General features: G+C 37.8%; 1 protein-coding gene across 2 annotated transcripts; it reads right to left on the bottom strand.

The window, feature by feature from the left end:
• Nucleotides 1–762: 762 nt before the first annotated feature.
• Nucleotides 763–27,647, bottom strand: CLPTM1L (CLPTM1 like). Of its 2 annotated transcripts, XM_064659598.1 has the most exons (17): nucleotides 27,376–27,647; nucleotides 26,367–26,467; nucleotides 23,996–24,185; nucleotides 23,062–23,204; nucleotides 21,037–21,115; nucleotides 17,147–17,264; nucleotides 16,680–16,774; nucleotides 14,996–15,080; nucleotides 13,343–13,446; nucleotides 11,845–11,910; nucleotides 10,709–10,759; nucleotides 9,994–10,076; nucleotides 7,750–7,784; nucleotides 7,395–7,450; nucleotides 7,254–7,298; nucleotides 4,060–4,175; nucleotides 763–2,677 (listed from the first exon to the last, which is right to left on the bottom strand). In XM_064659598.1, the coding sequence occupies exons 1-17, from the start codon at nucleotides 27,550–27,552 to the stop codon at nucleotides 2,593–2,595; spliced, it is 1,629 nt and encodes a 542-aa protein (XP_064515668.1). In that variant the 5' UTR covers nucleotides 27,553–27,647; the 3' UTR covers nucleotides 763–2,592. The 2 variants fall into 2 exon arrangements, with proteins under 2 accessions (XP_064515668.1, XP_064515677.1); XM_064659607.1 differs by lacking the exon at nucleotides 4,060–4,175.

Genomic DNA, 27,647 nt, shown 5'->3' with positions numbered 1-27,647 from the left:
TAAGTCCTGTGCAAGAGCAGCTTCCAGGAGTGTATGATGATTTTCTCAATTAATTCTAAAACAACCCCACCCCCCAAGCCATTACAAGCTTAATGAAGATGAGGAAGTGAGATGGTCACCTAGTTGCCTATCACAGTAAATCCTATTAGAAGTGAGGAAGTTTTTAAGTTACTCTCAAAGAGTTAAATAGGTCCTAGATACTGATAATCCAGCATGACCTGCAATACTTCCAATGAAATTTTATGTAAGTTTTTCTTCCACATTAATCACACTTTTAAGCTGATGCCACTTCCACAACAAGGTTAAAACACTTAATATCTCCAAAGTTATTCTACTTATGTACTTTTTCCACCACATTTATTTCTAGTAACAAAAGGTAACTCTTTATCCCGTATGAGAAGTATTTTATTTGGAAATGGAATGCATAAACAATGACTTGAATGGGAAAGTCTTGCTCATTTAGAGACTTAAAATATTCTAATTTTATATGCTTTATGACTATTGTATAGGATATTATGAGGTCATTTTCATCAGAAATGCAAGACAGAGGACCAATAAACTCACAGTATGTAAAGGTGGAAGAGTGATTTTTCAACAGCTATATAAAAAAAATGAGTGATGAAACACCAGAAATATCCAAATATGGTATTCTGGATTTTCAGAAGCTACTCTAGAATAATCAGTGACTTGGTTGTTTTGAAATGGCAAAAAAGGGGAACATGCTATATGCATTCTTTATATCAGGAAAAATTTTCACGCACATTTAACTTATTATGAAATAGGAGCCACAAATTAGTTTGCTTAAAAGAAAATAGCTCATTCCAAACAAATTCAAACAGGTACAAGATATACCAAATGCAACCCCAGTTTTGCATAGACTTACTTATGTGTGTTTGATGCTAAAATCAACAGTCCTCCTTAGTTACAATTAACAGCATAAAGAGACTTTAACATGAACAAGAGCTAAATATTCACTTCAAGACTCCTTTCCATTGCCAGGAGGATGTAAGGAGGACTTCAGTATAGGAGAGACATACTGACATTTCTTTTGCCCGTGGCAAAAGAAATTAGACACATTTCTTAATTTTTTTGGGACCCAAATATTTATACGTTCAGACTTTTGCAGTATCAGAACTGGATAAAATTCACTTCATTAACCAGTTACAGACCATAGGAGTTGACCTGTGTTCTTCAAGGTTATTCAGTGAATATTTTCCACCAATTCAGGTTTAACAGCTTTGCACAAAGAGCATGCAATTGAAGAAACTTAAGAATCGTTACGCTTAGTTTGTAAACATACTGACCAAAGCAAAACTAGAATTAGAAAGGAGAATTCCGCCTTTTGGAATTGTTTTAATTACATTTTATTTGATGCTGAAAGGAATGCACTCTGTATTTCACTTACTGTTACTAAGAAACTTGCTTTTTAAAATCTAGAACCATGGTTTCTAGATATAGTTGATAGCTGTGAAGTTTCTATTTTGGTATAATAATTGAACCTGATTATTTTACCAGTTTGAAAGAAATAGAGCAAATACTTCCCTTAATGAATTCCATTTCCATGGAATTGGCAAAAGCATACCTGTTCTTCACCAGGATGGTTTTTTTTTCCTCTGTATTAGGGTAGTTTGTTGAACCTGTATTGTATTGAAGCGAATTTATTCCACCTGAATGAGGCATGTTTCATCTTAGAAACAGGATGGGGCAGGTAGGGAGAGGAGAAAAGACCAAGGAATTATTCCCTTTGAAACATGACAGAATTGACCTAGTAGGTCACTGAGGTACCAAATTATGAAGAATTTAAGATGTGTTAAGAGACTTTCTTAGCACATCACAATGATTTGCATTATGTGAATAGCTGCTATGCAAGAAATCAGGTTTGTCAACAATGCAGAAGGATTTATGTAAACTTAGATACCTACCAAAGGAAATCATGTTACAGTTTTTTCCAAACCTTCATTCAGTTTAAGACAACTAAAACCCTCTGCTGTGTTGTGGACCAAGAATGTGGCAGAATTTGAAGTTAACAACCCCATCTGTCTCATCTGTCTCATCATATATTTCCAACAATGTATTTTTTAAGTTATGAAGTCACAATTTCTAGAATTTTCATTATCTCCATCATCAAATGAGAATTATTTTTAATTAATCCAATATTATATCTTTTATTTTTGACAGCCTCTAGTTTGGCAATAATGCTTGGTTCTTTTGTAATGCATTGTATCGTTTTTTCATTTTTCATAGCCTAGTGGTGTGGGCACCACACTTTCACTTAATGAGTTGTCTTAAAAACATAGATTTGGATCTTAATTACCATGGTCAGGATGCTTAAGCTTTTACTGAAGAGAAGCTGAAATGCAGGAAGTTTATATAATGACATCTGGCAGACTTTGAACCTTGTGAGGACAAAAGAGGGTCTTGAAACAGGAGGATATCAAAACTAGATTTTGGCAATATAGAAGATGTATTGTCCATGTAGTTTTGTCATAAGCTTTAAAAATACTCTTATTAAATAAGTTTTTCCTTCCTTAAGACCAGATAATACACAAAGCAAGTAAAAGTCCAGGGGTCAGAATCTTCTTCAGTTCTTAGTTATTCTCTATGAGCTTTTTTTTTTGTCTTTTCTTCATAAGATTCTCCATATTCATTTACTCTGCTCTTATCCACAGGATAAAGCCTGGCAGAAAAAAACCAAATTATTAGTTACATTATAGTCTGCTATCTGAAGGAATTAAACAGCTCTATGATAGTTAATTTTAAAAGTGAATTTGTCATCATATTCTCAGTTTCATATTCTCTGCCCATTTGTGGCAAAACCCAAAAGTTTTAAAGATTAGCTACAGACATATCAGCTTCTTCACAACATGACTTAACCAGTTGTCTCGTAACAGGACCTCTTAAGAGATGTATTAGCTCCCCTAAAGCTTGGCTGGAGTATTTCTCAAGCAACCCAGGATACCTCTCAAACTTGAAACCAGTGTCCAGCCCCTATTTGAGCTCCTAACTTCCAGGAAAATACCTCAGAAGGAGACTTATTTTACTACACTTACGTATGATTATATAAACCCCAAACTGCATTTAGTATTCATAGAATCATAGAATCAGTCAGGTTGGAAAGGACCTCGGAGATCATCAAGTCTAACTCTTGATCCACTACCACCGTGGTTACTAGACCATGGCACTAAGTGCCACATCAATGATTAGTTAGATGTACACATCCATATATCCCAGTATAATGTGAACTTGTCTTAAAATTCTTGTTTGCTCCACATGTAAATATTTATCCTTGGGAAGAAGAAAACACTTTCTGTAGCTTCACTATGAACAATATTTCGTGAGTATTGCATATAGCCTTCTTCCCCATCTGATTTTAGTTACTAAAGAATCTGAAACTCATTAGGTACTCAACTTACAAGAGAACCAGATAGCTTGTGTTTGCAGACTAGATAAAGAGAAAAGCAGAGCAGGGAAGTCCCTCACCAGGAGACACATTTTGCTACTGCCTTGCAGAGCAACTTGGAAAGCATGCCTCAGATACTGAGCATCTGCAGACATGTGGCCACTCAGCAGGGGTTAGAAGCCCAGAACTCCTAAGTGGGTTTGTGAATACAAGTTTAAGAATTTCTCCCCTTCCCTCTGCTTCAGGTATTTATGTCTCAGGCTTTAGTCATGGGGTATTTGTTTGTTTTTTGTTTTTTTGGCAACTCGAAAATGTGAAACTATCTGTTGGGAGGGAAAAAGGGTAACTGACAAAACTTCTGAGTCCTGTGAGAAGAGGAACTTTTTGACTACTCTGTAGCATGTCCACAATTACTGTCATTTATGGGAAAATGCTTTTGTTCCTCTTATCTCAAGATCTTCTTTACAGAATCCCCTGCTCACCATTCCATTCACTAGGCATATACACAACTACCACTATCCAGACCTTACCATGCTATATATTACTATAGTATAAAAATTCTGCTTGAAGTCTACTCCAAACTGTAGTTCTTTATAGCAATAAGACTGCATATCTACAGCATTTCTAAAAACTCCAATGAATAATTAAGAAAGTCATACCATCTTTGGTAAAGATACACCAGGAACACAACATCATCTCTAAAGCATGCCAGCCTATGAGATGTTGGCATAGTGATGATAAAAGCAAATATATCATCAATAAAGGTGTTGAATGCCTACAAATAAAAGAAAAGCATACTTCAGTGGGCTGTGAAGAAAGGAAGTCAGCAGTCACACAAAGCTACAGATTTCCTATGTTTTTCAGTAGGAACACAGACTACTTCCATATTTATAGCAACACTTAGAGTTACGCTGAAAAACTAATGCAAACTTTAAATGGCTTTCTTTGAATGAAGACCATACTGTCTACTACAAACCACACTGTTATAATTACGAGTAAAAAAGAAGTAGGACTGTTTCGGGCAAATGAGAGTATTGTCATGGGAGGGGAAAAACATGGGGTTAATTTCCGTGAAATCTTAAAAAGAAACTGGAAAAAAACCCCACACATTTGTTCATTTATTACTCAAATATCTTAAGATTTGCAAAATGTCACTTCACTTTCATTTTCTGTAGAAATGAAAAACATGTTAATTTATTGCTCCTAAGAACATTAATCATTGGAGAGATTTTAAAATATTTTCACTGATCTTCTGGAAGTAATCATGTCTTGAATAAGGGATGGATAATGTTCTGCACCATTTTCACTCAACTAGGCATACTATAGGTTCTGTTTCTGCAGCAATAATGAAAGGTAAATAAACAGAAGTGCAACTCCTCTGGATCTGGCTCTACCCTACAGGGAGGTTACAGAAATCAACTCTTAACAGTGCACTGGCTCTAATACTCATATGTTGCAATAAGCCATTTCAACTCACTAAAAACATCAGGAAACAAATCCAGCAAAGAATATTCACTGTTGGGTTAACAAATTCAGTCATTAACATGGCTTCTCCTTTAAGTATCAGCAAGCTGTACATTAATCCATACCATAAGAAGGGGGGAAGTGATGTATCTAAGCACAAAAGGATTCTTCAAACTGAACTAATGTTTATGTGATAGAACAAAACATCAGCAGCAAATGGGAGTGTTGGAGGGTTCTGATTATTTACAACAGGAGAGCTCTTTCTGTCAGGTCAGAACAAATCCGTTAATCTGAAGAATATGGATGGCACTTCTCAAGTCTGTGCAGAGGTTTGTCATAGAACAAAAAAAACAGGCCTTGCAAGTTGGAAAAGACAGTTTTTCCAAGTCAATACCTAAGTGAGTGATCCTACAATGATAAAAGGAAGAAAAAACTAAGTTCTCTATCCTTCAGGCACATAGCCACTGCAAGTGAATGCATCAAGGCAGCCCATCTAATAGTGTTTAGACTAGATAATTTTCTTTTGAGAATACCTCACTTGAAGTACTTCTCACAAATGTATAAAGGGCATAAACATAAAACCTACAGAAACTGGAAAGTCAGAGTTCAAATTAAGGAAAAAAAACAACAAAGCTCTCTAAAACAATGATCACAGATGAGCCCTCAGACTCTTCTTTCCACCTGAAGCGCAGGAGAGAGCAAGCAATTTTAAATATCCATTAAGCAAAAGTAAGTTACTCTCTCCAAAGCCCAGTAAGTTAAACATAATTGAAAACACCATATACTTCTTCCTCCATACGTACAAGCCTTTGTTCTGGGCAGTCTATGGCATCTAAACAGGAACCTTAAATGCTCTGTAAGAAAAGGCTATTCAGCAAGGTTGTATTACTTTCAAAGCTTCTTGCTTGAATAACCTCCCTTCACTGTTTATTTAACTGCTAATGGCTCTGCTCAGTTACCATTTTTTGATGGTGAAGTGAAATTGTGAAATTATTTCACTAATACACCTTTTACTTCCTTTTTTTAAGAAACATGCTGATTTGCCTTGTCCATGCCTTAAACACTATGTTTATTGTTATTTTTTACTCTATTTCCACATCAAACACTGCTTAGTTGCTATTCTGCTACCAGCTATATTTCAATCTGTTTTCCTAGATGTACTCTAGTTTCTTAAAAACATTAAGACAGTAGAAAGTTGAGTTATTGCTGTAGGCTTACAGAAATACTAAAGCTTTGAAAGGTTTTTTAAATTTTTAGATTTTAGTTTTTTTGTCCCAAATAATCTGTTCAGAATTGGACACCATTTCTTCAGTGTTTTTTAACACTGTTTCTTTTAAAGTACTGATGTTCTGTAGAACTGTAATACATCAACACAAAGGAAGAATGAAAGCATTTATGAATGGAAGCAGAAGTAAAAAGGGCACAAGTTAATGGCATCTAGGTCTTGATGGTCCCAGCACATCCAGCCAGAGTTTCTCAGGACACAATAATCAGGAAAAAAAGGACAGTACAAAAATCCTAATGTCTGAGACTGGTAGGAAACGATGGAGTCAAAACTAAAGAACTGATGTTCTTTAGGGGTACAAGAACAAAACTAGCATATAGTTGCCAACTGAGGAAGAACGTAGGAGACATACGAACTCAACACGGGTGTCACTTGTTATCTAAGTCAGCACAAGGAATCCTGACTGGGATACTTGGATATATTCATCTTGGTGTCTGAATACAATACAAACCACGAGGACACATAAGTATACCTGTTATACACATATCAAAGGGTTAGTAATCTGATTTCATTTTGAAATAAACTCACCTTCTCCTTCTCCAAGGTCTGATATTAAGCTTTGTTGCAGCACTGCATTATTTCCTACTAGGGCAGACTAGGCAGGGGGGACACCACAGTGCAGCCCCTATTCCCCCCCCATGGAACAACCCACCACACACCATTGCCCAGGAGCTCAGAATTACCACACCAGCACAGTGTGTATAACTTCAGTCTCTGGTAGCTCCTGGAACCTGCCAAAATAAGGTCTCTTAGCAGTCCTATCTGTTTCTTGAGAACTATTCCTTGTCACTATAATCTCTCTCTTCCTAAAATGATGCATTAAATTGAGACTGATTGATTTATCTACAGGACCAATATCTGCACCCATACAAGACAGGTGACAGTACAAATAGCAGTATTATAATAAAAATTAGGATGCAACTATTCTCATTATACGGAAGTCATTATGAAAACCGAAAATTTATTATTTTTTAAGGAGAGTTGCAAACAAGTTTAGTTCTTAAACAAAAAAAGTACTGTCAAGCTACATATTACTAAGATGTTTCTTACAGAAAATAATTTTCAAAATGACTGCACCAAACTTCAAACTAGAGCTTTACTTACTTTGTATGTGAAAGCCTTCCATGGCAAGTGTGCAACAGATTTCATCTAGAAATAAAAATATCAATTTGTAATAAATTTGGAAGTCTGGAAGTCTAGAAGAAGAGACTAGAAAAGCAGACTTATATTACTTTTCAATCTTACCTTGTAGTTTACAAACAGTTGGGGCAGCATAAACAGGAATCCAAAAGCATACACTCCTGAAGATAAAATATGGAAAACAAACAAATGCACACAGATGTACATCACACAACTATACTTTCACAATTAGTGATTTAAAATAATTTTTTTCTAAAGAGAGAAGATGTATCTAATTCTTTTGTTCACTTGAGTTGACTCTTCTCCCTTTCTCAATCACTGTGATTATTTTGGAACCTACAGCCAAGTTATTGCTCTGTATTACACTGATCCAACTGACAGCAGTCAATTTTCCACTTTTGGGTCTTAGCCTCCATTTGAAGAAATAAGAATAGAAAAAAGAACAGAAGAAGGGACTCACCATTGACAAAACTGTTAATCAACCAGGAGTACCAGCTACAAACAAAGAAGACAGTCCAGTTATTTTTTCACTTCAGCCAAAATTATAACACATCCTCTACGTGACTGTATGCTGACTACACCAAGAAATGGCTATGTTGCAAATTACTTTACACAAGAACTAAATACCTCACATCTTCTTTTGATTAGGAGGGGCTCCAGAGAAGGTAGTTTAAGCAAAGGTTGCTTATCAGTCCATAGATGTCTGGAGAGCTTTATCAACTGCTTTTATAAGTTTTCAGACCATTCTAAGACTTCTGTATCCAAACTGACATCAGATAATACTGTGCACTGAACCCTGATTATATTAAAGCTTGCAAATGTAACATTCTATTCTAAATACCAAAGAAACACTTAATATGGCACTGTAAGGACTTATCAAATTTCAAACAACAAATACCATTCAGTGCAAGCCATGATAGTAGGTATTTCAGAAAAAAAAAGTAAGCACAAGGAATCTACATTTTTCCTTCCTTACATCTAATAACCCTCCCAGATGTTCAACAGAGCACAGTCTTAGCATAGTAACAGTAGTGATACAGACAGTGTTTGAGTTCCATACCTTTGCTAGTGTTTGTAGAAACAGCTAATAAATGTGATGCTCAGGTTGCATCAATTAAAATTAAACTTGCACTGCTGTGTTAGTGGTACATTAATAGCAGCAATACAGTTGTAGCAGCACTTCAATAATCCACAAGCATTTAAAAAATGCATCAAAAAATGCCTCCAAGATTAAAGGATAATCCACTGTCAACATTACTTGTTCTGTCAAATTTCCTTACAGATTTAACAATGGTAAGAATTCTACGATATGAATTGTTTTCATTTCCTTAAGCTGCAGCTCATAAAACACCTGGCACACAGTATTTTCCAGTACTGAATGAATTCATGAATTTTGCGAGAAAAGTAGGATTTTTAAATGCTGCATATTTGCTAGTTCATTACTAAGACAAAAGTCCTTTGAAAAAACTGCTTTTCTAACAGCCCAGAAACTGTCCCAGTTTCTAGTACAAGTGCTACGGCTCATGAACGCAGCAACAATAATTCTTCCTGATGTTATTTTAGCTACTGCTTGCTTGTTCCCATCCCTTCTGGGCCTAACAACTATAAAAAAAAATGTCTACATGGCTACCACCATGCTTGTGTTTGCAGATTTTTTCTGCAACAAAGTCTCATGGCTGCACACTTGCTTGCATCCCTCCAATACAAACCAGCTATTTTCACAGAATCACAGAATATGCCGAGTTGGAAGGGACTCAAGGATCATCAAGGCCAACTCCTGGCCCTGCACAGGACCATTCCCAAGAATCACACCATGTGCCTGAGAGTATCATCCAAATGCTTCTTGAAGTCTGTCAGGCTTGGTGCTGTGACCACTTCCCTGAAGAGCCTGTTCCAGCACCCAACCACCCTCTGGGTGAAGAAGAACCTTTTCCTATTCCCTTGGGTCCTGTCACTGGTCACCTCAGAGAAGAGATCAGTGCCTGCCTCTCCTCTTCCCCTCATGAAGATGCTGAAGACTGCAATGAGGTCTCCCCTCAGTCTCCTCTTTTCCAGGCTGAACAGACCAAGTGACCTCAGCTGCTCCTTCTATGGCTTCCCCTCAAGGCCCTTCATCATCGTCATTGCCCTCCTTTGGACACACTCTATTTTGAGTGAAAATGGACAAGGATTTCACCTGTTCATGAAATATTGAGTCTCCAGCTCTTGCTGAAGCATTAATATGTTGCAGGAAATCCATAGATTTAAAGGAATAAAGAGGCATTTCTCAAAAATGCTTTTGCTTGCTTGCCATCCTAGCTATCTTGTTTAGGAACAGACAAGCCTCTTGGTCAGAGCAAATAATTTTGGGACAGTTTTTGCTTCTCTCTGTTAATGGACAAGTTCAACCACTGAGTTCATGTCATCTCTCCTGTCACCACATTGGTCCTCTGAACATCAATGGCAGCTTTCTTCCTCCTCTTCTGACTGACAGCTAACTCATGGATGCAAGTATTGAATTCTATCCTACAGTAATATCAGATTACTTGTGAAATACAACAGTCTGTAGCCTTACAGGGTGTTAAAAAACCAGTCAGACTCTTCAGCTTTAGACAGAACAGTTCCTGACTTATGAATTAAATAACCCATCATCTCCAATTCATTAATACAGAAAAAATGTGAAATGTTTCAATTCCATATAAGACCATTTATAGAGTTATAGTACCTTTTGTATTTGACATTCAGCAAGGAATAACCTGCACCTCCAATACACAGTGGATAGAGCAAATATGACAAGTATTTCATAGCCTAATAGACAAGGAAAATAGTTTGTTAGTTCACATTTGATATATAGATTTTTAATGGCATTAACCAGAAGACAGCAACATAATTTTTTCCTCAAAATCTTTTTCCTATTCCCAAATGTCTGCTATTATTTCCACTATGCTTCCAGTTCTAGTGGTGGTAGTGAAAATTCCAATGCCCAATTCAGACAACCCTTAGAGCACAGGTACCAACAGGCAGCGCGAAGATCAGGGTCTAAGAGTAGCTCCCTACTTAGCAACAATGTTGCCACCTATGCTCAATTCCTGTCAGAAATCAGGAAGCCCATGAACTATCCTTCAGTATAAATAACAAGTACAAATATCAACTTTCGAATTTGTGAATGAACCCTTTCAGACCTCTCTTCTGGTAGTCAATTGCAATTCTACTTCTCAGAACAATGTTTCAACCAGATTCAGCTAACAAAAGAACTCTTTTGCTGTTTCTTTTCATAAATTATCAGAATAAGTCTTCACTATCTGATCATCCACACAGTGATGATCCACTTGACAACTATGAGAACATGAAAAATGCACTTGCAGCAAAAAAAGAGCAAAGTAAGTCAATCAGTAGGTCACATATATAGACTTCATATAAGTCATATGATTCCCTCTTACCTGGGCATCATACTCCTCAGTTTTCTTTTCAGAGTCATTGTATGTACCAAACTGCAATACATATGAAAAGCATAATCAAGTCAGAACATGGGGGGAAAGCACTTGCTGTCCAACTCCCTAAACTCAAGATTTAAACTGCAAACTAATCTGCTTAGACATTAAGTAGGTAACAGTTCAAAGTTCTTATAAGCTTCTATGCAAGAGAGTTATACATCTGTGCTGTGCAGCCTTACAAGGTAAGCAAAAAGATTAATTTTTCCCTTCATATTTTACACCAAACTTCCAGGACTATTTTGCTTAGAAAAATGTTGTCAAGACAGCAGAATTCAGAAAGCAAAAGCATAGTGAAGGAGCTAAGATTTTGGCAGATATGGGAAGCCTTTATTAAAAAACCATGACCACGTAGAGGTCAGTTCCACATGTCCAGAAACTATGACTGCTTAAACAAATTCCTTGAATACTGACAAAGGAACAACAAGAGCTGTCAGTTGCTCAAGGCACAGACTTAAAGCAGCACAAAATTCCAGTACTTGTTGTGAAGTAAACACTGAAGATTAGACAACTGTTTCTCCTACCAACAAGATAAACTTTCAATGCAGATTGCAATTTCAAAAGATTACACTCACATTAAAAAACGTTAATTTGAATCCCTGCTGCCACTGCATGTTCTGCAGTTGCAGGACTTCATTTTTACCCAGAACAATCATCAGAGCGTGCTGTTCCCAGAACATGTCACATGTTCTATTAGTTCCACAATGGAGAAATTACACCTACAGCTTCATGAAAAAGATACTTTCATATTTCAAACCATGATGTCAGTTAAGAGTGCCTTTCCAACAAAGTGGCAGGAGCATGGTCTCACCTCAATTTAGCAGGACTGACAGAGAAGTTCTGAGGATTCTCACACCATTAATACAAATAGATGCTTCCTCTACAGAGCTCAAAGAAAGTAATAAGTTTCAAAATGCTCATCCTGCTTTTGGATTAAGCCCTTCCTAAAGAGCAGATGTACACAGGAAACTTCAATGGGTTTTCTTTTTGAATCTTCATCTCACTAAAAGCCAAGTTGTATAGTAATGTGAAAACAGATGGATGACTCAAGAGTGTAATCATTAACAGGGCAATGTCTACTATACCTGAAATTTGGGTCTCAAGCCTTGCCACTTGATTGTCATCTTCAAGGCTTTCTTCACTTTCCAGACCTGTGATTAGCAAGAACAAAACATGCACGTAAAAGGTTATCCAAAGGAATGTCTTATGTAGGATCCAGATAATTAGAATCAAGATTCCAGAGCACCTATTTCAAGCACCCATTGCATAAAGCAGCCTGATTGCAGCCTTCTGTCTGTGTCTATACAAACCAAATGCCATGTCATCAGACAAGTACAACATTGCGAGCCTGGACTATTATGTCTCTGTACCAGATGATGAACTTTAAATGAAATAATGTAGTCCTTCCAGGATATCTGGATTGCAGCACTCAGGTGAAGGTTAGATGGTCTCAGCACCAATAGGCACCTGAGGCATTTAGAGTTTGACCCTAACGCAAGCAAAGGTTTAGTTCATCTGAAAATTTACTCAGGTACTCATGAATTTCTGACATATTTAGTTGGTTCTTTTAAATTATTTCAATTCCAAGGATCAAAATATAAGATACTCTACAAAAGAAGGAGTATATTTATAAGAGCATATATATATATATTTATCCCTGAAACTTAGTTAAAATTTCAGACAGCTAAAGAACATTTGAAATATAAGACTAAATTGCTACATATAGGAACAAAACCACCAGAAAATCTGATACAGAAAACCTAGAACAGAGAAATACATCAGACTTTAAAATCTCAACTTACAGGAAAAAAAGGTTACAGTCAATGAAATGGTACTATTTAAGACACCACTGTTCATTACACAACAAACTGAAATTTAAGAATCACTTTCTGACTTTGCATTCAACAATTTAATCACTAGAAGTTCTGAACTGTTTTGCTTCCACAGGAAGTATCTGCAACTATAGTAGATGTGTAGTTAAAAATTCCACAAGAGTCTTGAACTTATTTTTAAATGCTGAGAAGTAAATAGACCTACAAGCAATGCTAGGTAGAGAAATCTCACCTTCCCATTACTGCTGACTTTGTGCTTTATTACACATAAATCAGGCTTCTAAGCAGTACCTGCAACCCAGTGACCGGATGTGGTCTTCTGGAATAATGAACACAACCAGCAGTCTCCCCCTTTTCCTCCTGCCCCAATCACCTCAGTTCAGGCACACTGTTTGACAGCACAAAGCCTGCTCTTTGACAATGTTTCCGTGAAGGCTTGTTGACATGGTTATACTTGCCTGGCCAGGAGTGATGCCTATCAGATGATGTGATAGGAGGAACCTCAGCATTGCTATATGTTTGGTTTCTACAATATCATCTGGACCATCTCAGAAAAAACAGATACTTCCAGTTTATTTATTTGATCAAGGGACACAATCTCCTTTGCCACTGAAAGCCAGTTAAATAATGATGCAAACACAGCATGGTACAGCAGAATTTTCCAGTAACTAGTTTAGCATTCTTTTTCTACAATAAACTGTGGATTTTGCTGGAAACACTTGTATTTGGTTCTAAAGCTTTAAGAACTCACCTCAATTAGTGCACCAATGCCTGCTGGGATCAGTACCAATAAACTTGTTTGTTCATCCAAAAGGAAAAGAAATATTACCACAGTACTAAAGCACCGCCAAAGCACTAGACAGAAAAAATAAAAACAAAAGGCTTATTAATATTTAAATGAACAGCTGAGATGACAGAAGACTCCCGGCCTATTTAATGTAATATTGTCTTACACAGTGTAAGCATGAACTCCTGTATACATCTTGATATATCTAGCAGCAATTCAGCAATGTATCACTACTATTATGAACTGTATTCATGTTTCTTGTTTCCAGGAAGCTGAAAGGATGTGAGGTAATGTAATGTCAGTCTCTGAAACTCACACAACTAAATTAATGTTTGTAAATGTTATGTAATACATTTTATATACTGTCAAATAGATCTATTTTATGTATTTCATTTACTTATTTATATTTAAGTTTATTTTTCAGGTTTTGCAAAACCTTGGATGCTTGTAAGTGATTCCCAACTAATTCTTACATCGAATATCCATCCCCCCAAGCAGGGAAAAAAGGAAAAAATAGGTACAACACACTCAGACATCAACAATTACACTGTACCACTCCACACCAACTGCCTGTCAAACTTCTCCCTTAGGGTAAGAAGAAGGCACAGGCAGAAAGGTGACTAAGGCCTGCTAAAGAGAGGATGGAACTATCAATATCTGAAGACTGATACTTTAACAGTAAAAACCCCCTAGTTGCTCTTTTCAATTTGACTTTACTGACTTCTGAAACTGAAAATTGACACAATTCTGAAATTCCATAGACCATTTTGAATTTTTACTAACCTTTTGGCATACACACGCCAACAGCAGTATAACTGCTTTAAAGAACACCAAATGCACTCTAATAAAAATGATAGACATGAGAAAAACATATTGCTATTTATTGTAATTTAGAATGCCTTTTTTTCCTTGGTATTGATATTCCTCACATGTCCTAATCCATCTGTAAACATGCTAGAATTAGGGATAGTCTCAGAGGTCAAGTGACTCCAGGTTTATAATTTTGGTTTATAATCAAAAATGGAAAAAATCTGTTAGAAAAACCTTCATCTATTTCTAGGAAGGCATGGCAGGATGTCAGATAACTATGTTCCCTCATCTTTTCTATATACAAGACAATTCAACCCTCCTATGCTCTCCCACTCCCCACGTCCCAGGAGTCTCTATTGCTCCTGTTTACATCAAAGCCCAAATCAAACAAGAGCATTACACAACAGCACTTTCCACCCCCAAATATTTTGGAACCTGGGACTTGCAGCATTACCCATGATAGCACACTCTCTCCACCCACAGAACTTTTTCTGGTCCTCATGCTTTTTTCAAAGTACTCTTCTGTTCCTTCAGCGAGGAAAATACGGTAATTGACTTAATATTAAATTCTCAGTTGCAAGACAGTCAAACCCAAAAGTGACATGAGTGCTTAAAAGCAACTAATACTGAAGCTAATGAAGTTAGAACCATCTAACTCTATAGACTGTTAGCCATCTTTTTTCATACACAAAACCATCTCATTTTGCTATCTTGGTGAATCTACAAAGTGTCAACTTAGGCTACGACTGAAAACACACAGCATATATTACACAGCATATGCACATCATTTTGCATTCTGGTCCATACCTGCTTTTGTAGACATCCCAATCATGCTCCTCTTTTTCTTCCAAAAACTTATGTCATTTTTGAATGCAAGGAAATCAAACAGAAGCTGCAAATAGCAAGAAACATACTCATTTACTTGAAACATGCACTAATTAGAGACTGCCAGTTGACCTGTTAGAAATGCATTTAAAATGGAATTCAAGAAAAACCTGTTTTAGAAGCTTCAGAAATTAAAATTAAGTATCACAAATAAAAGCTAAAAAGAAAAGCTGTTTTAGGAGCCCAGGCTCTAAAAGCAGTGCAAAATGACAGGATGAATTTCAAATACTGCTTCTGTGCAGCTGCACAAATCAGCGTTCTGTAAAGAAAGTCAATGACCCAATACAGGGTAACACATCATAGAGGGTGAAGAACGAGGACCCTGATGAATTGTGTACCTTGAGAGACCAGGGAAAGGCTCACTAAATTAGGTTCAAAGTGCTCTGTATTGGATTCATAGTCACTTTAGGTTTGGATAATACCAAAGCTTTTTTAAAAAAAATCCTACAATACAGCAAGTCAGGTTTCTTCTCTATTTTGTCACTAAGCTGACCTAAACTTCCAGGATATTTTGGAATTCGTAGCAAGTTGGTTGTTTTTTAATGCAGTATTTTTATTTAATACATTTTTCAGTATTTCCTTTAAACATTCAGTGTCTTAAAAAAACAGCACAGATTCAAAGAATTCTTGGGTCAGAGAATTTTGATGAGAAAGTTTTGGGGGGTTATTTTGTGTGTTCCCCCCCCCCCTTGGTTTGTTTGTTTGTTTGTTTGTTTGTTTTTGGCTTTGGGGGGGTGTGCTTCAGTTTGGTTTTTTGCTTTTGTTTTTGTTTGTTTGTTTGTTTTAATTTGGGCAACCAATGCATGGAAGTAAACAGTACCAGAAAAGCCTATCCCAGTCTACAGGTATCTTACAACCTGACAAACAGAACGGAAAAAATAAATTAATATGCATGGGAAACCTAATGCTTTCCAATCAAATTAACTGTATGTAATGTAAGTATAAAGAAACATAGCAAACATTCTCAGCAAGTTCTTAACTTTCCCAAAGTAATTGTGTTGAGTGCAATTGTAGACTACAAAAATGTTCACAGTAGAACAACCAAATCTAAAAAAAATTGTTCATTAAAACAAAGATTCAGATTTAAACCAAGACACACACAATGTATGTGTGACATACACAATAATAAATAGCCATGACTGGACACCTGTGCTCTGCACTTTACAGCAACATTTTTGGAACAATTTATATCAGCTGATCTAAATTTCTCCAGGGATTAGAAGTCAGAGATTCAAACTCTACTATTGGTGCTGCAGCTATGCCATTGCAGTGGTGAACCTTGTGACATGTCAACAAAATTTAAACCAATGTTGACAGGCATATTAAATTTAGGGGCTTTGGTTCAACTACAGAACAAAAAAAAAGTGATTATGAAGTTTATGTTTTATATTTCATCAAGATTGTTAGTTTTTATGTAATTTTATGTAATTATCCCAAATTTCTGTCTTATTTAGGATTTTTATAGCTGACTTGTACCAGAAAACACTTCCACTGCTCTACTGAAATTACTGTTTCCAAGACCAATTCTTAATAAACAACTGAAATTCAGACACCTGACTTTTTTTTTTTAAATATTATGTAGTTCCTAAAAATTAAAGCTACTTACATGGAATGCTGCTACGAAGAATGTCAGAGCCAGAAAGTAAAGGTTAGTATCAACAAAAATTCCTTTTACTTCATCTGCATCCTTTTCTGAAAACCCTAAGAAAAAGAACAAATCATTATGCAAGAAGTATCAGACAGTTCATTGCTGTTATGCTAGAATATGAAAGGAATCTTATGTCACCTGCACAAGTTTCGTTAAAGAATCATAAATCCAAAACATGATGGAAACTTTATTGGTAAAACCCAAGTCTACCTATATTTTGGCAAGTTTTTGGCTCGCCTTAAACTAAGCCCATTAGTTACAAGCCTTTAACTTGTGTAATTACAGTGCTGGAGGGGAAGTCTGCTAGTTTTAATGGAGTGTCTTTGTAGCATGAGAAAAAAAAAGGGTCATCTGTGTACTTAAAAGAAACAAATTGAGGGGATAGTTGTGTTTTTTTGGCCTAAAGACATTAAAAACAAACATACCAAATTGCTGGAGGGAGTACACAGCATCCTGCATGTGGATCCAAAATCGGAGTTTTCCAAGAGATATTTTGTCATATGACACTGTAAGAGGTAGCTCTGTTGTTGAACGATTTATAACCTGTATTTCAAAAAGATATAGTTTCATTTTTAAGAGAAGAAAAATGGCAACGATTACTTCCATTCTTTCTTTTTATATAAAGAAAGCGATTGTATCATTCTAAAATTTAATCGCACAATTTTAGGAAGTCTGTTTTTTGAAAGGGAATAAGATCTTAAGACTTCTATACCATGCTGGAAGTCTTAGGGTTTTTTTCCAAGAAATGTTAAATTACCAATTTGTTCTGTTCAAGTTCTTATATCAACCTCACTGTTCCTGTAAACAAATGCCTCTGGGATGGCAGCATAAAGTGGGAAAAGCATACTTGAGATAATTCTTTTGACAGTACTTCTCTGAATGTAAATGCTAAGATTGCCTAAACTAGAATATTAAAAAAACCAAACCCAAAAAAATTGCCGCAGTCAGAACTTTAGCAAATTGAGGCTGGTTTTGAGAGAAACTGAAAAGGTAGGGAAGCAAGATGATGCTACTAGCTCAGACTAGTGAAAACGCCACAGCTAAAGCTAAGCAAGATACTTTGCAATCTGGGGTGTCACAGAAAACTTCTTCTTGCCCCTAAAGAAACAAATTTCAGCTAATTCTGTTGTATCATTTACACTTCAGTTAGATGAGAACTACTTGGGGCCCCTTTAAAATGAGGAAAAAAACGTCCTAAATTGCCTTAGCTCCTTCTGCATGATAGTTGTCCATCTCTCAAACATACTCAGATGTCAGAATTCTCTGCAGCTACTTCAGTACAAGTTTAGGTAGTATGTTTTACATTTCCAGGGATAGCTCAGGAACTCTGCAACAGTTAAAAGATCTATTGCTCCAGGCTCCTAATTACTCCCAATCACGATTCCCATCTCAGTCCTACTACTCTACACTGTATCTGTTTCTACAGTAATTAGTTATCTGACATTTAGCCAAGATGAATGGGCTTCTTCTGATTCTTGTGACACAGAACATGGTTTTAGCCTCCCCATGTATCAGTCAGGTGTGAACTGGAGTTACATTCACTCTCCCATTCACTGTTTCCTTCAGTGAGTACAAATGAATCTCAATCTCACCACCCTCCCAAGACCCTGGAAGCTTTCCAGACTGTGGCAGAACATGCAGGTGTACTAGAGATACAAAGGGAAGCTGAGAAAGTTTTATGAATACAGCAGGGAGAAAAGCTTGAGAAACTAGAACAGTGCCAGGAATCTCTGAACTGAATGGAACAAAGGAAAAACAACTGGGTGAAACCAATGTGGATAGAGCTGACTGTAAGGAATGCTGCCAAGATTCTACAGCTGTTTACCAAAAACTATATAAACATCTGCTAGGCTGCTTTTCCTTTTTAGAGGATTCCTGTAATCTATCTACTCTCCTTCCAACTTGTCAGTCTATCCATGATAGCATTAACATTTTTGGGAGAAAAGGAAAAGAAATTTTATCTGTGGAGGACAGACAGGAAATAAAAATTTTACAAGTGCCTGTAAATTTTACAAGGCAGCATGCAGCAAGTGTACCTCAACAAAGAACTACTAAGAAGTTAGGGGTAGCATAGGGAGAAAATCGGATTGCAATACAAGACAGAGACAGGAATTCTCCAACAACAAAAGCAAATTAAATGGAGATAGAAGGATTAGAAGAATGAACCCTTTTTCACTGAGCAATTAAAAGTCCGCAAGTTGCCTCACAACCTTGATGTGAGTGTGATGGTTACTAAGCCTTTGAAAGCTTGAAGTTACCAAACCTCTGCAATACAACCTGCTCTTGTAGTACAGCGTCAGAACATCACACATTACTTCTAGCACTCTACTTAATCAATACGACAAAACAGCATGTAAGCAGTATGAATTTAAATTCTGCGCAATCCCCAAAACGCCAGCACTGCCAAGCACGTTTAAAAACATGAGGAACACACCACCTCTGGACCGCAGTACTCACCACAGAAGACGTACATCTTGATCAAAATAATAGTCAGTTCACAATCTACACAGCCTAGCACAAGCAGGGAAAATGCATCTTCAGCTCCATGACTTTAGATCTGGCACAGCAAACAGACAGTATCTGTTCCTCTATTTACAGCCAAACATTAACCTGGCTCCACAAAAGCTGTACCACCTTTTTCCCTTATTCTTTCCTGCTCTTCCCTTACCCCTCATCATCTCACAGTATATTTACTACAAGACCACTCTTTCTGCAGTGCTTGAGAGCAGTGTGGCCAGTCACTACTGAGGTGTCACATGAGTCAGTGCTGGAGGGGAAGTCTGCTAGTTTTAATGGAGTGTCTTTGTAGCACTTTTCAGGATCTTCAATGACTTCAAGGCAGTGACTTACAACAGCATTAACTGTAACTTGATGACAACTGCAGGAATGTCATTAGTAACATGAGAATGTGAATTTGTTTGTAAACAGGGTACATGACTTGATCAGTTAGAAGTTCATATGAATGTATTGAACTGAATGATCTGTGATAAAAAAACTTAAAACAAAGGACAAAACCACTAATAAAGACATTGCAAAAGTATACCCGAGGAAATATTGGACAAAACTATCTGCTATCAAGACTTGTAACAAATGCTCAGGACTTTATTTTGTTGAACAACCTTGGGGTGGAAGGGATACAAGTTCTTAAAGATTCTCCCCAACACTAAGTAGCAAAATTCTTTGAGCTAAAGTTAATGAATTGGAGAGACAATTTAGAAGGTCTATGGAAAGTTTACAGCTACTAAGGCTTTCATGTAGAAGATGAAGTATTCAAACATACTAATTTAACAATTTTGAGACACTCCCCAAGATGGTTGGTCCCAGTAACTCCTAATTACCAAATTCCAATTGGTACAACTGAAAAGATCTGCAAGGCTTAACGAAGAGCTGCTAAGATGAACATGTTTTAGATACAGGGGACTGCCATGTGTAACTTGTAGCAAAGGAACTGCATAATTTCCTACAAGAGAAGATTTGGGCAAAAACTGAATACAGAAAATTCTATTTAAATTTATAAAAAACTCTTTCTACTTTTTTTTTTTACTTCTGGAGTGACTGAACACTAGAACAAGTTGCCCAGGGAGGCTATGGCATCTCCATACTTGGATATAACCAAAACTCAGCTGGAGAAGGTCCTGAGCAACTTGCTCTATATGATCCTACTCTGAGCGGGGTCACTGTACTGGCAATCTCCAGAAATCTCATACAATTTTATCCTTCTGTAATTCCACTGATTAATGTGAGAGCACAAAATCATTGGATGTACTGCAACATCAAGCTTTCAGGTGCTCAAGTTGCTCTAACATGACAGAGAGCAGTACCAGAAAATTTAACCACAAGTGAATTTTGTGGAGATAAGAGAATGAGTAGCTACTGACTTGTGTCCTTGTAACTCCACTATCAGTTGTAGATATGTGAATATGTTTATTTCCTAGAAGATATCAGAAGCCACTCTGGGATGCTAACACAACTTCTTCAGGTTAGGGAGTCAAACTACTCATGAGACTTCTCCTGCCACAGCTACAGTGATGTCCTCCATATCACCCAAAAGACAGAAACAATGGAATCCAAATATCTTTTGGTGGAATAGAAGACAGTGCTTGGCAGATAATTCTGCCAGAAGGGAATCTCAAACCCGGATCCGGCTTCTGCAGTACCACAGTTGATCACATTAAGTTAAACTGTCATTGAGTTCTTTTGTGCATTTATACTTTTTCATTACAGCAAACAACCAATGAAAAAAATCTTAATTAAAACAACAGTGAAGATTACTGTTAAAACTGTTAAATGTAATTAAAGATATTCTATTACTCACCATCAAATCTTTCACTCTGTTGCTTAGCTGATCAATAAATAATATTGGAAGGTAATGCACTGTCTTCCCCAACTGAACCCTAGGATGTTTAAACATGGATTTTATGACTGCAGTGATCTAAAAAGCAAACTACTTTTATTCAAATTAGCACTCATTCATCACTTTCAGATCTACTCATGTAGATATTTCCCACCATCTTTTCAGGCACATTTTCTTTTAACACATAGCAAGAAATTAGCCACTGGCCTAGAATCTTTCACTGAAAGATAGTTGTATTAAAAAGTTTTGTTTCTTTTTACTCTTCTGTAGAAAGACAGAATAAGCAAATAAAAAGACAAATGAAATTGGTTGTGATGATGCTGAAGCTTTTGCATGATCGGGGTAGAGGAAATCTACAACTCCGTGGAAGAGAAACATGCTGAAGTCTACTACCATATATTTGTATCCTTTGTCTCAAGTATCCTGCTCGTATTGCAACAATAACAACTCTCCACCATCTTCCCCACTCCTCTGCACGTGGCAGGTCATCTATCAGGTCAGCAGCATCATATGCTCTAGCATGAGAGCTGGTGTGCACACAAGGAGGCCAAATACTACCTCAGAGAGCGCCCAAGGAGCAGAAATCTCCCCTGCCATCTCTTCCACAGAAGGTCTCATTTGGATTGCTCTATCAGCTCACCAACGTGCATGAATCCAATAGAAACCACCCAACCTTTGAGCCCTCTATCATAGTTGATTAAAGCTATTTAGCAAATTATAACCTATATGCAATTGCTTTGTCAGTATCTTAGAAAAGTATTTAGCCCAGTGCTCTTAGAGAGACAAATTCTTAAGGTCTTCACTAGAAAAGGAGTTATCTGCACTGTGATGTTCTCAGTAAAAGTCTATGGAACTAGTCTAAAAGAGCTTTGTAAAGCCTTGAAAGCTGAATTTTAGTTGTTGACAAAAGAAAGAAGTCTCTGTGCATCCTAAGAAAGACTGCATACTAAATATACAAAGTGCAACAGTAACACAGAAGAGTACTAAACTGAGGCTCGGAAATATTGCTTGGTTGTTTAACCAAAGCGGTTTGGACTTCTAAGTAATAACTACGATTAAAGCTATTGCTAGTGGAATTGCAGCAGGTTATTTCATATCCAAACTATTTCCTGTACAATATAATGACAAAACAGCACTGATGCAAATCTAAACATGACCAGAAAAACATCCTCGTTCATCAACCCCAGTTCAACAACCTCTTCTTGTTATGTGCCTATCCTATGAGTTACTAAGTTTTTCTCTTCTGGTTGGAAAGCTATCCCAGAACCCCAGTTGCTTAATCAGTCTGCTGATTAAGCAACTAATTCTGGATTTAACAGGATACTTGTAGAGAAAGGCATCATCATACAACAGCACAAGCCAATACAGCACTACTTATATGGTTGACACTGGAAGTGACTTATGCAAGCTGTGAACAGAAGCTGCTGTCTGCATCTAGTGGCCTAAAAACCTATCTCTGCTTTTTAGTGCTTTCTTGAGAAAAATGACATAATGCAGGAATACATGCTGTCAAAGTAAAACAAAGCCAATCATAAAGGCAGAAAAAAAGATACCACAGGAGACCACCTGTGCCTGTTTTCAGCACTTGGGGTTTGTACAGGTAACTCGCAGAAGAAGGATAACTGGAAAGGGTCTAGGGACAGTAACTGCTCTAAAGGCTAGAAGAACAACTGGAGAACAAAGGCAGAAGCTGGAGAAGTCTGCTGAAGCATTTTACTTGTGTCTGCTTGTCCTACCATGATAACTCCTTACAAATAAAGTATTCTAAACTCTGACCTGCCCAGGAGCAAGGTATCTCCAATCAGGTTTTCTAGTACACAATAACTTAGTAATTTCTCTCTACAGAAAAGCATTCAGAGCACCTATTCTTGTCTCCTAAGTGCCCTTTTAAACATAAAATTACTAACAGTGGCCAGGGAGGATTTTTGAAGAAATGTGCCATAAGTTTATAATAGCAAATCTATAAAAATGAAGTCATCAACTTACATTTTCATGTAACGGTGAACATCAGCAGGGAGGGATGATCCATCAAACACAAAATCTTCCACCATGACATTTAAGGTTAATCTTGACCTCCAGTGAGAGATAGGTTCATCCAGAGCATTTGTGTGCTTTTCCGCTTCGATTTGCTTTAAAAAAAGAATAAAAATACGTGCTGCTGAACAACACAAAATTTTGAATGGGATAATAATGTAACTCACAGACTCTATGGAGTCATTAATTATATTACAAAAAAAAAGCCCATGAAGAAACACTTCACCTGAATTTTGACCAGATCAAGTATTTTGCTCAAATGCAACAGAGTAGATTGTAAAGGCCCACCATAATCTGACACTGAAAAAGTGGAGTGCCCAATCACAGCCTTGTTCATCAAGAATGAATATTCACCTAATTAATCTTCATACCTTAGGAATGTGTATACTAGTAAGAAAAACTCACTTTGAAAACAGGACTGTACAGTAATTAGATGATATTTCAAAACAGTCAAAAGGATGTGGACGATTAACCAAACAGCATATCTGTTTGTTTTCACATGTTATTCTGCTATTTTACAACAGCAAAGCATATTATTTCACACAAATTCAATTCACTATAGAAAGCAGCACCATGCTGTCATAGAGAATGGATTCTACCATTCTATTACAGAGCAATATTTCTACCAAAAGCAATGAATTCTTTAAGTAATTAATGTTAACTAGGGCAGTGTTTTAATAGCAGTGTTAAAGAAAGAGCTCTGCCTCTGCTCTGGGGAGTGGTCTACTGTTGGCACATGATAATCAAGGAGTTTTGATTTTTTTTTCCGCCATGATATCATTTTTAGTTTAAAGACACAAGCACACCACATACTAACACTACAAGTGTCTATAAAAGAAATCACTTTTTTTGCAGTTTTTCTTTTGTAGATGGAAGAGCTACCTACCTGTGTGGCTGATTCTCCAGTGAGCAAATTAATCTCTTCTGGTTTGGGGACCATGTATGTGGTCAGAGGGCTTACTATATGCACCTGCTTACCATCATGCCAAGGCAAAATGCCAGCATGATGAAGAAATATATATGCATATAATGTGCCATTATTTCGCGTTTTCTTTGGTACAGAGACATTCACTGTCCTAAAACACAAAATAAATACATTATGAGATGTACATGCTAAAACATTTAGCTATTACTAAACATTTGGGTTGGCTGGAACACAACAATTACTTCTAGCTAGTATGTCCTAATGATGCATGCCTGGACAGGATAATTTTTTATGCTCCAGTACATATAACAATATAAGCATTTCCAAAGTTTTACTATTATCTTAAGATAGTTTACTCTTTGTCCATTTCATACTTTACTGCTCTAGCTAACACAGGACTGCATCATCCATTCTTTTGTTGCTTTCCTTTACTGCCATGTCTTAGGGCCAAAATTATGATAACACTCACAAAAATATGTATCACAGATTGTATACACAATACAAAATTTAATAAGAAAATAACAAAGTTTTGCCATGCACTTTGCATTAATAAAATATCTTCTCGGCTATGGTATGCCAAGCACAGAACTCTAAATTGGAGACCCAAACCATGAAGTCACTCCCCTTATTTTAGCCAAGAAATCATTCTACTTGCAACCTTGCATAATGCCTCCTCTGTTCCTGTACTCTGAGACACACGTAAGATGCCTCTGCATTTTTAAAATAAGGCATTTTTCTGGTTTACTGAAATAAGTTGTGTAGATCTTTTTTATGCGTTATGTGGGGTATTTGGTAACTAGTATTTGGGAATTTGTATTTAGTATTTTGGATATTTTGGTATTTTGGATATTAATTTGGAAGTTCGGACTCGTTGGTTTATTTGCTTTTGGAACCGGTATTTGGTTTATTTTGTATTTGGGTTCTTCAGGTTCCAAAGACGGAATTGTGAAGAAATCACCTTTGGGTTGTATTTTAAAACACTGGAGAGAAATGGGACAGACCTCTGGAGGAAGAGATAAAATTGCTGTCCTGGGTGGCCAATGTAAAGAAAAAAGGCTGCAGGCAGAAGCATTGCTTGCTGCTGAGCTGGAAAAGAGGCTACAAGCAGAGGCATTGCTTGTTGCCGAGGATGATCATATCCAAAAGCTTCAGGTGGAGCTTTGGAATGCGCATGAAAGTATCTTACAGGAAGATCTGCAGGATGTAGAACCTGTAACGTTCTCTGAAACATGGTCTTGTAACTAAAACTTAGTGTGTCCACTGGAGGAGAGAGAGACTACTGTCTCAAAGCAAGTCTGTTGTTCTGATAAAGAGCAAAACGTAATGTTTGCATTGACATCTGATGACGACAAAGTAGCATGTCGACCCTTAATTAAAGCTGAAACCTCAAATGACTGCCACAGTCAGCAAACGGCTACCAAAACAGTGCCGCGTACAGCTACCAAGATATCAAAGTCCGGCCATCTATCGGGCGAGATTGAAATCCAGTCAATATTAATGCAGTGGGATGCTGAGAAGCTGGATCCACTTCCCAGATGGCAGCCAATCACTGGAGTAAACTGAGCAAGTGTTATCTGTGTAACTGATAAGGCTAATTCATGGCTCCAGGGTAAGAGGCAGAAGCCTGATAAAAACCCTAGAAGAAACCCAGCAAAAGCAGCAGCGGCTTGTTGAATTTTTACAAGGAGTCTCACTCCCTCCAAACATAATATTAATTGGAGGAGATCCCCTTGAAAAGATGGGGCAAGCAAGGATAGCAGTGCAGCAAGCACTTTATGAAACAGAAGCTAAAACTCCACCTGAGAGATACCAAGTTCATGCAAACTTCCTTCAGTAAGGGGTAACTTGTCGGGGAAGTCTGTGTTGGTTTTTTTTTTCTAGGAATGCCAGCATCCCCCCCATTGAAGATCAAAGGAACCAGTTCAGACTGGGGAAACTACCAGGGGAGTTACAGGCAAAGATGTGATAACCATTTTTCCCTTAGGATCTGTCACCTTTGTGAATCTCAGCATTTCAAACTCAAGTTACTGCTTTAGTAGTATTATACCAGCCTTCCTTTTAATAATCAATCTGTATTGGGCCAAATTTTCACATATCTTTTTATAGGAAACTGCCAACAGATGAGATAGAGCTGTGTGAAACCTATGAAACTTTTAATTGCCCCATAGTTGGTTGTATTATCAGTTTATTAATTCTTGTGATTTGTTTGTGTTTGTGAAGCCTAACTTTGCTTCATGCATACTTCTGTCCATGTAACCACCAGTTAGGATTTTTGCTTCAGAATTAAACAATGAACTCTGACACCTCAGATTCTACTAGTTCAGATACTTACCTTTCAAATTTGGACTCAATATCAAAATCCTCCACATTCAAAACGAGATCTATATTACTCTCAGCACCAATGCTTGACCTTGTGGTAGTATACACACTTAACTGAAATCAAAACACAGCATGAAGAAATCAGAGTATGGAAATATTAAATCCATGCATTGTTATGCCTAAAGTACAGGTCTGTATTTTGGCTTCACTAATTCCCCAGTCACAGGAAGGTTATATACATAGAAAATAATGTACTCAAAAAAAAGTCTTAACACAGCTTTCAGCTCCTTTTGGGGACAAAAATACATGATAACACAGCCACTAAATACATTTTAAAAGGATGACCTGTCCTGGAAGTTGAACGTAGTGGAGCCATTTCACAAAATCACAGAATTGTTAGGGTTGGAAGGGACCTCTGGAGATCACCAGTTCAACTCCCCTGCCAATGCAGGGGCACCCAGAGCAGGTGACACAGGAACATGTCCAGGTGGGTTTGGAACGTCTCCAGAGAGGGAGACTCCACAATTTCCCCGGGCAGCCTGTTCCAGTGTTCTGCTACCCTCAATGTAAAGAAGTTCTACATCAAGTTGAGGTGAAACTTCTTATGTTTTAGTTTATGTCCACTGCTCCTTGTCCTGTCGATGGGCACATCTGAAAAGAGCCTGGCACCATCCCCTTGGCACCTGCCTTTGAGATATTAATGAGCATTAATGAGATCCCCTCTCAGTCTTCTCCAGACTGAACAGGCCCAGCATTTCTCCTGCAATGCTGCTCTATCCAGTGTGTGCGTGCCAACAAGTACATGAAATCAATAAAAACCCAACCCCCAAACGCTTCCACTTTCCCCGTGCCAGCAGCCACGGGCGCTCTGCACAGGGCAGGAGCAGGGACAGGGGGCAGGGACATGGATCATGGACAGCGGCCAGAGGCTTGGGCAGGGGCCGAGGGCAGGGACAAGGGGAAGGGCGGTGCCGAGGAGCCGGTGACACCGAGGGGCCGAGGTCCGTCCCGGTCCCGCTCACCTGCAGCTTGGGCCTCCGAGCAAGGTAGGGCCAGACGCACCCCCCCGACGCGCCGGCCGCCGCCGTCGCCAGGCAGGGCCGCGTGTAGACGATGCCGTACATGACCCAGCAGGTGTGCGCCACGTACACGGCGAACACCCCCACCACCAGGCTGGTGAACGAGCTGCGGCTCAGCATGGCGGCGCTGATGACGGCGGCCGCCCCCGCCTCCCGCCGCAGCCCCGCTCGGGATCCGCCGCCGCCGCCGCTCGCGCATCCCCCACGCGCCACCC

Source organism: Pseudopipra pipra, chromosome 1, assembly GCF_036250125.1.
Source record: "Pseudopipra pipra isolate bDixPip1 chromosome 1, bDixPip1.hap1, whole genome shotgun sequence".
Classification (NCBI taxonomy): domain Eukaryota; kingdom Metazoa; phylum Chordata; class Aves; order Passeriformes; family Pipridae; genus Pseudopipra; species Pseudopipra pipra.
Note: the sequence above shows the minus strand (reverse complement) of the source record. Positions and strands in the feature narration are given on the sequence as shown.

What these genes read in the sequence shown, in the direction of transcription:
- CLPTM1L (XM_064659598.1), bottom strand. Translation starts at nt 27,552, where the DNA reads ATGCTGAGCCGCAGCTCGTTCACCAGCCTGGTGGTGGGGGTGTTCGCC. An exon ending in GCATTGGTGCACTAATTGAG is followed by an intron (nt 11,911 to 13,342) that starts GTGAGTTCTTAA and finishes TGCTAATCACAG; the next exon opens with GTCTGGAAAGTGAAGAAAGC. An exon ending in CTGAATGTCAAATACAAAAG is followed by an intron (nt 7,785 to 9,993) that starts GTACTATAACTC and finishes CTTTGTTTGTAG; the next exon opens with CTGGTACTCCTGGTTGATTA.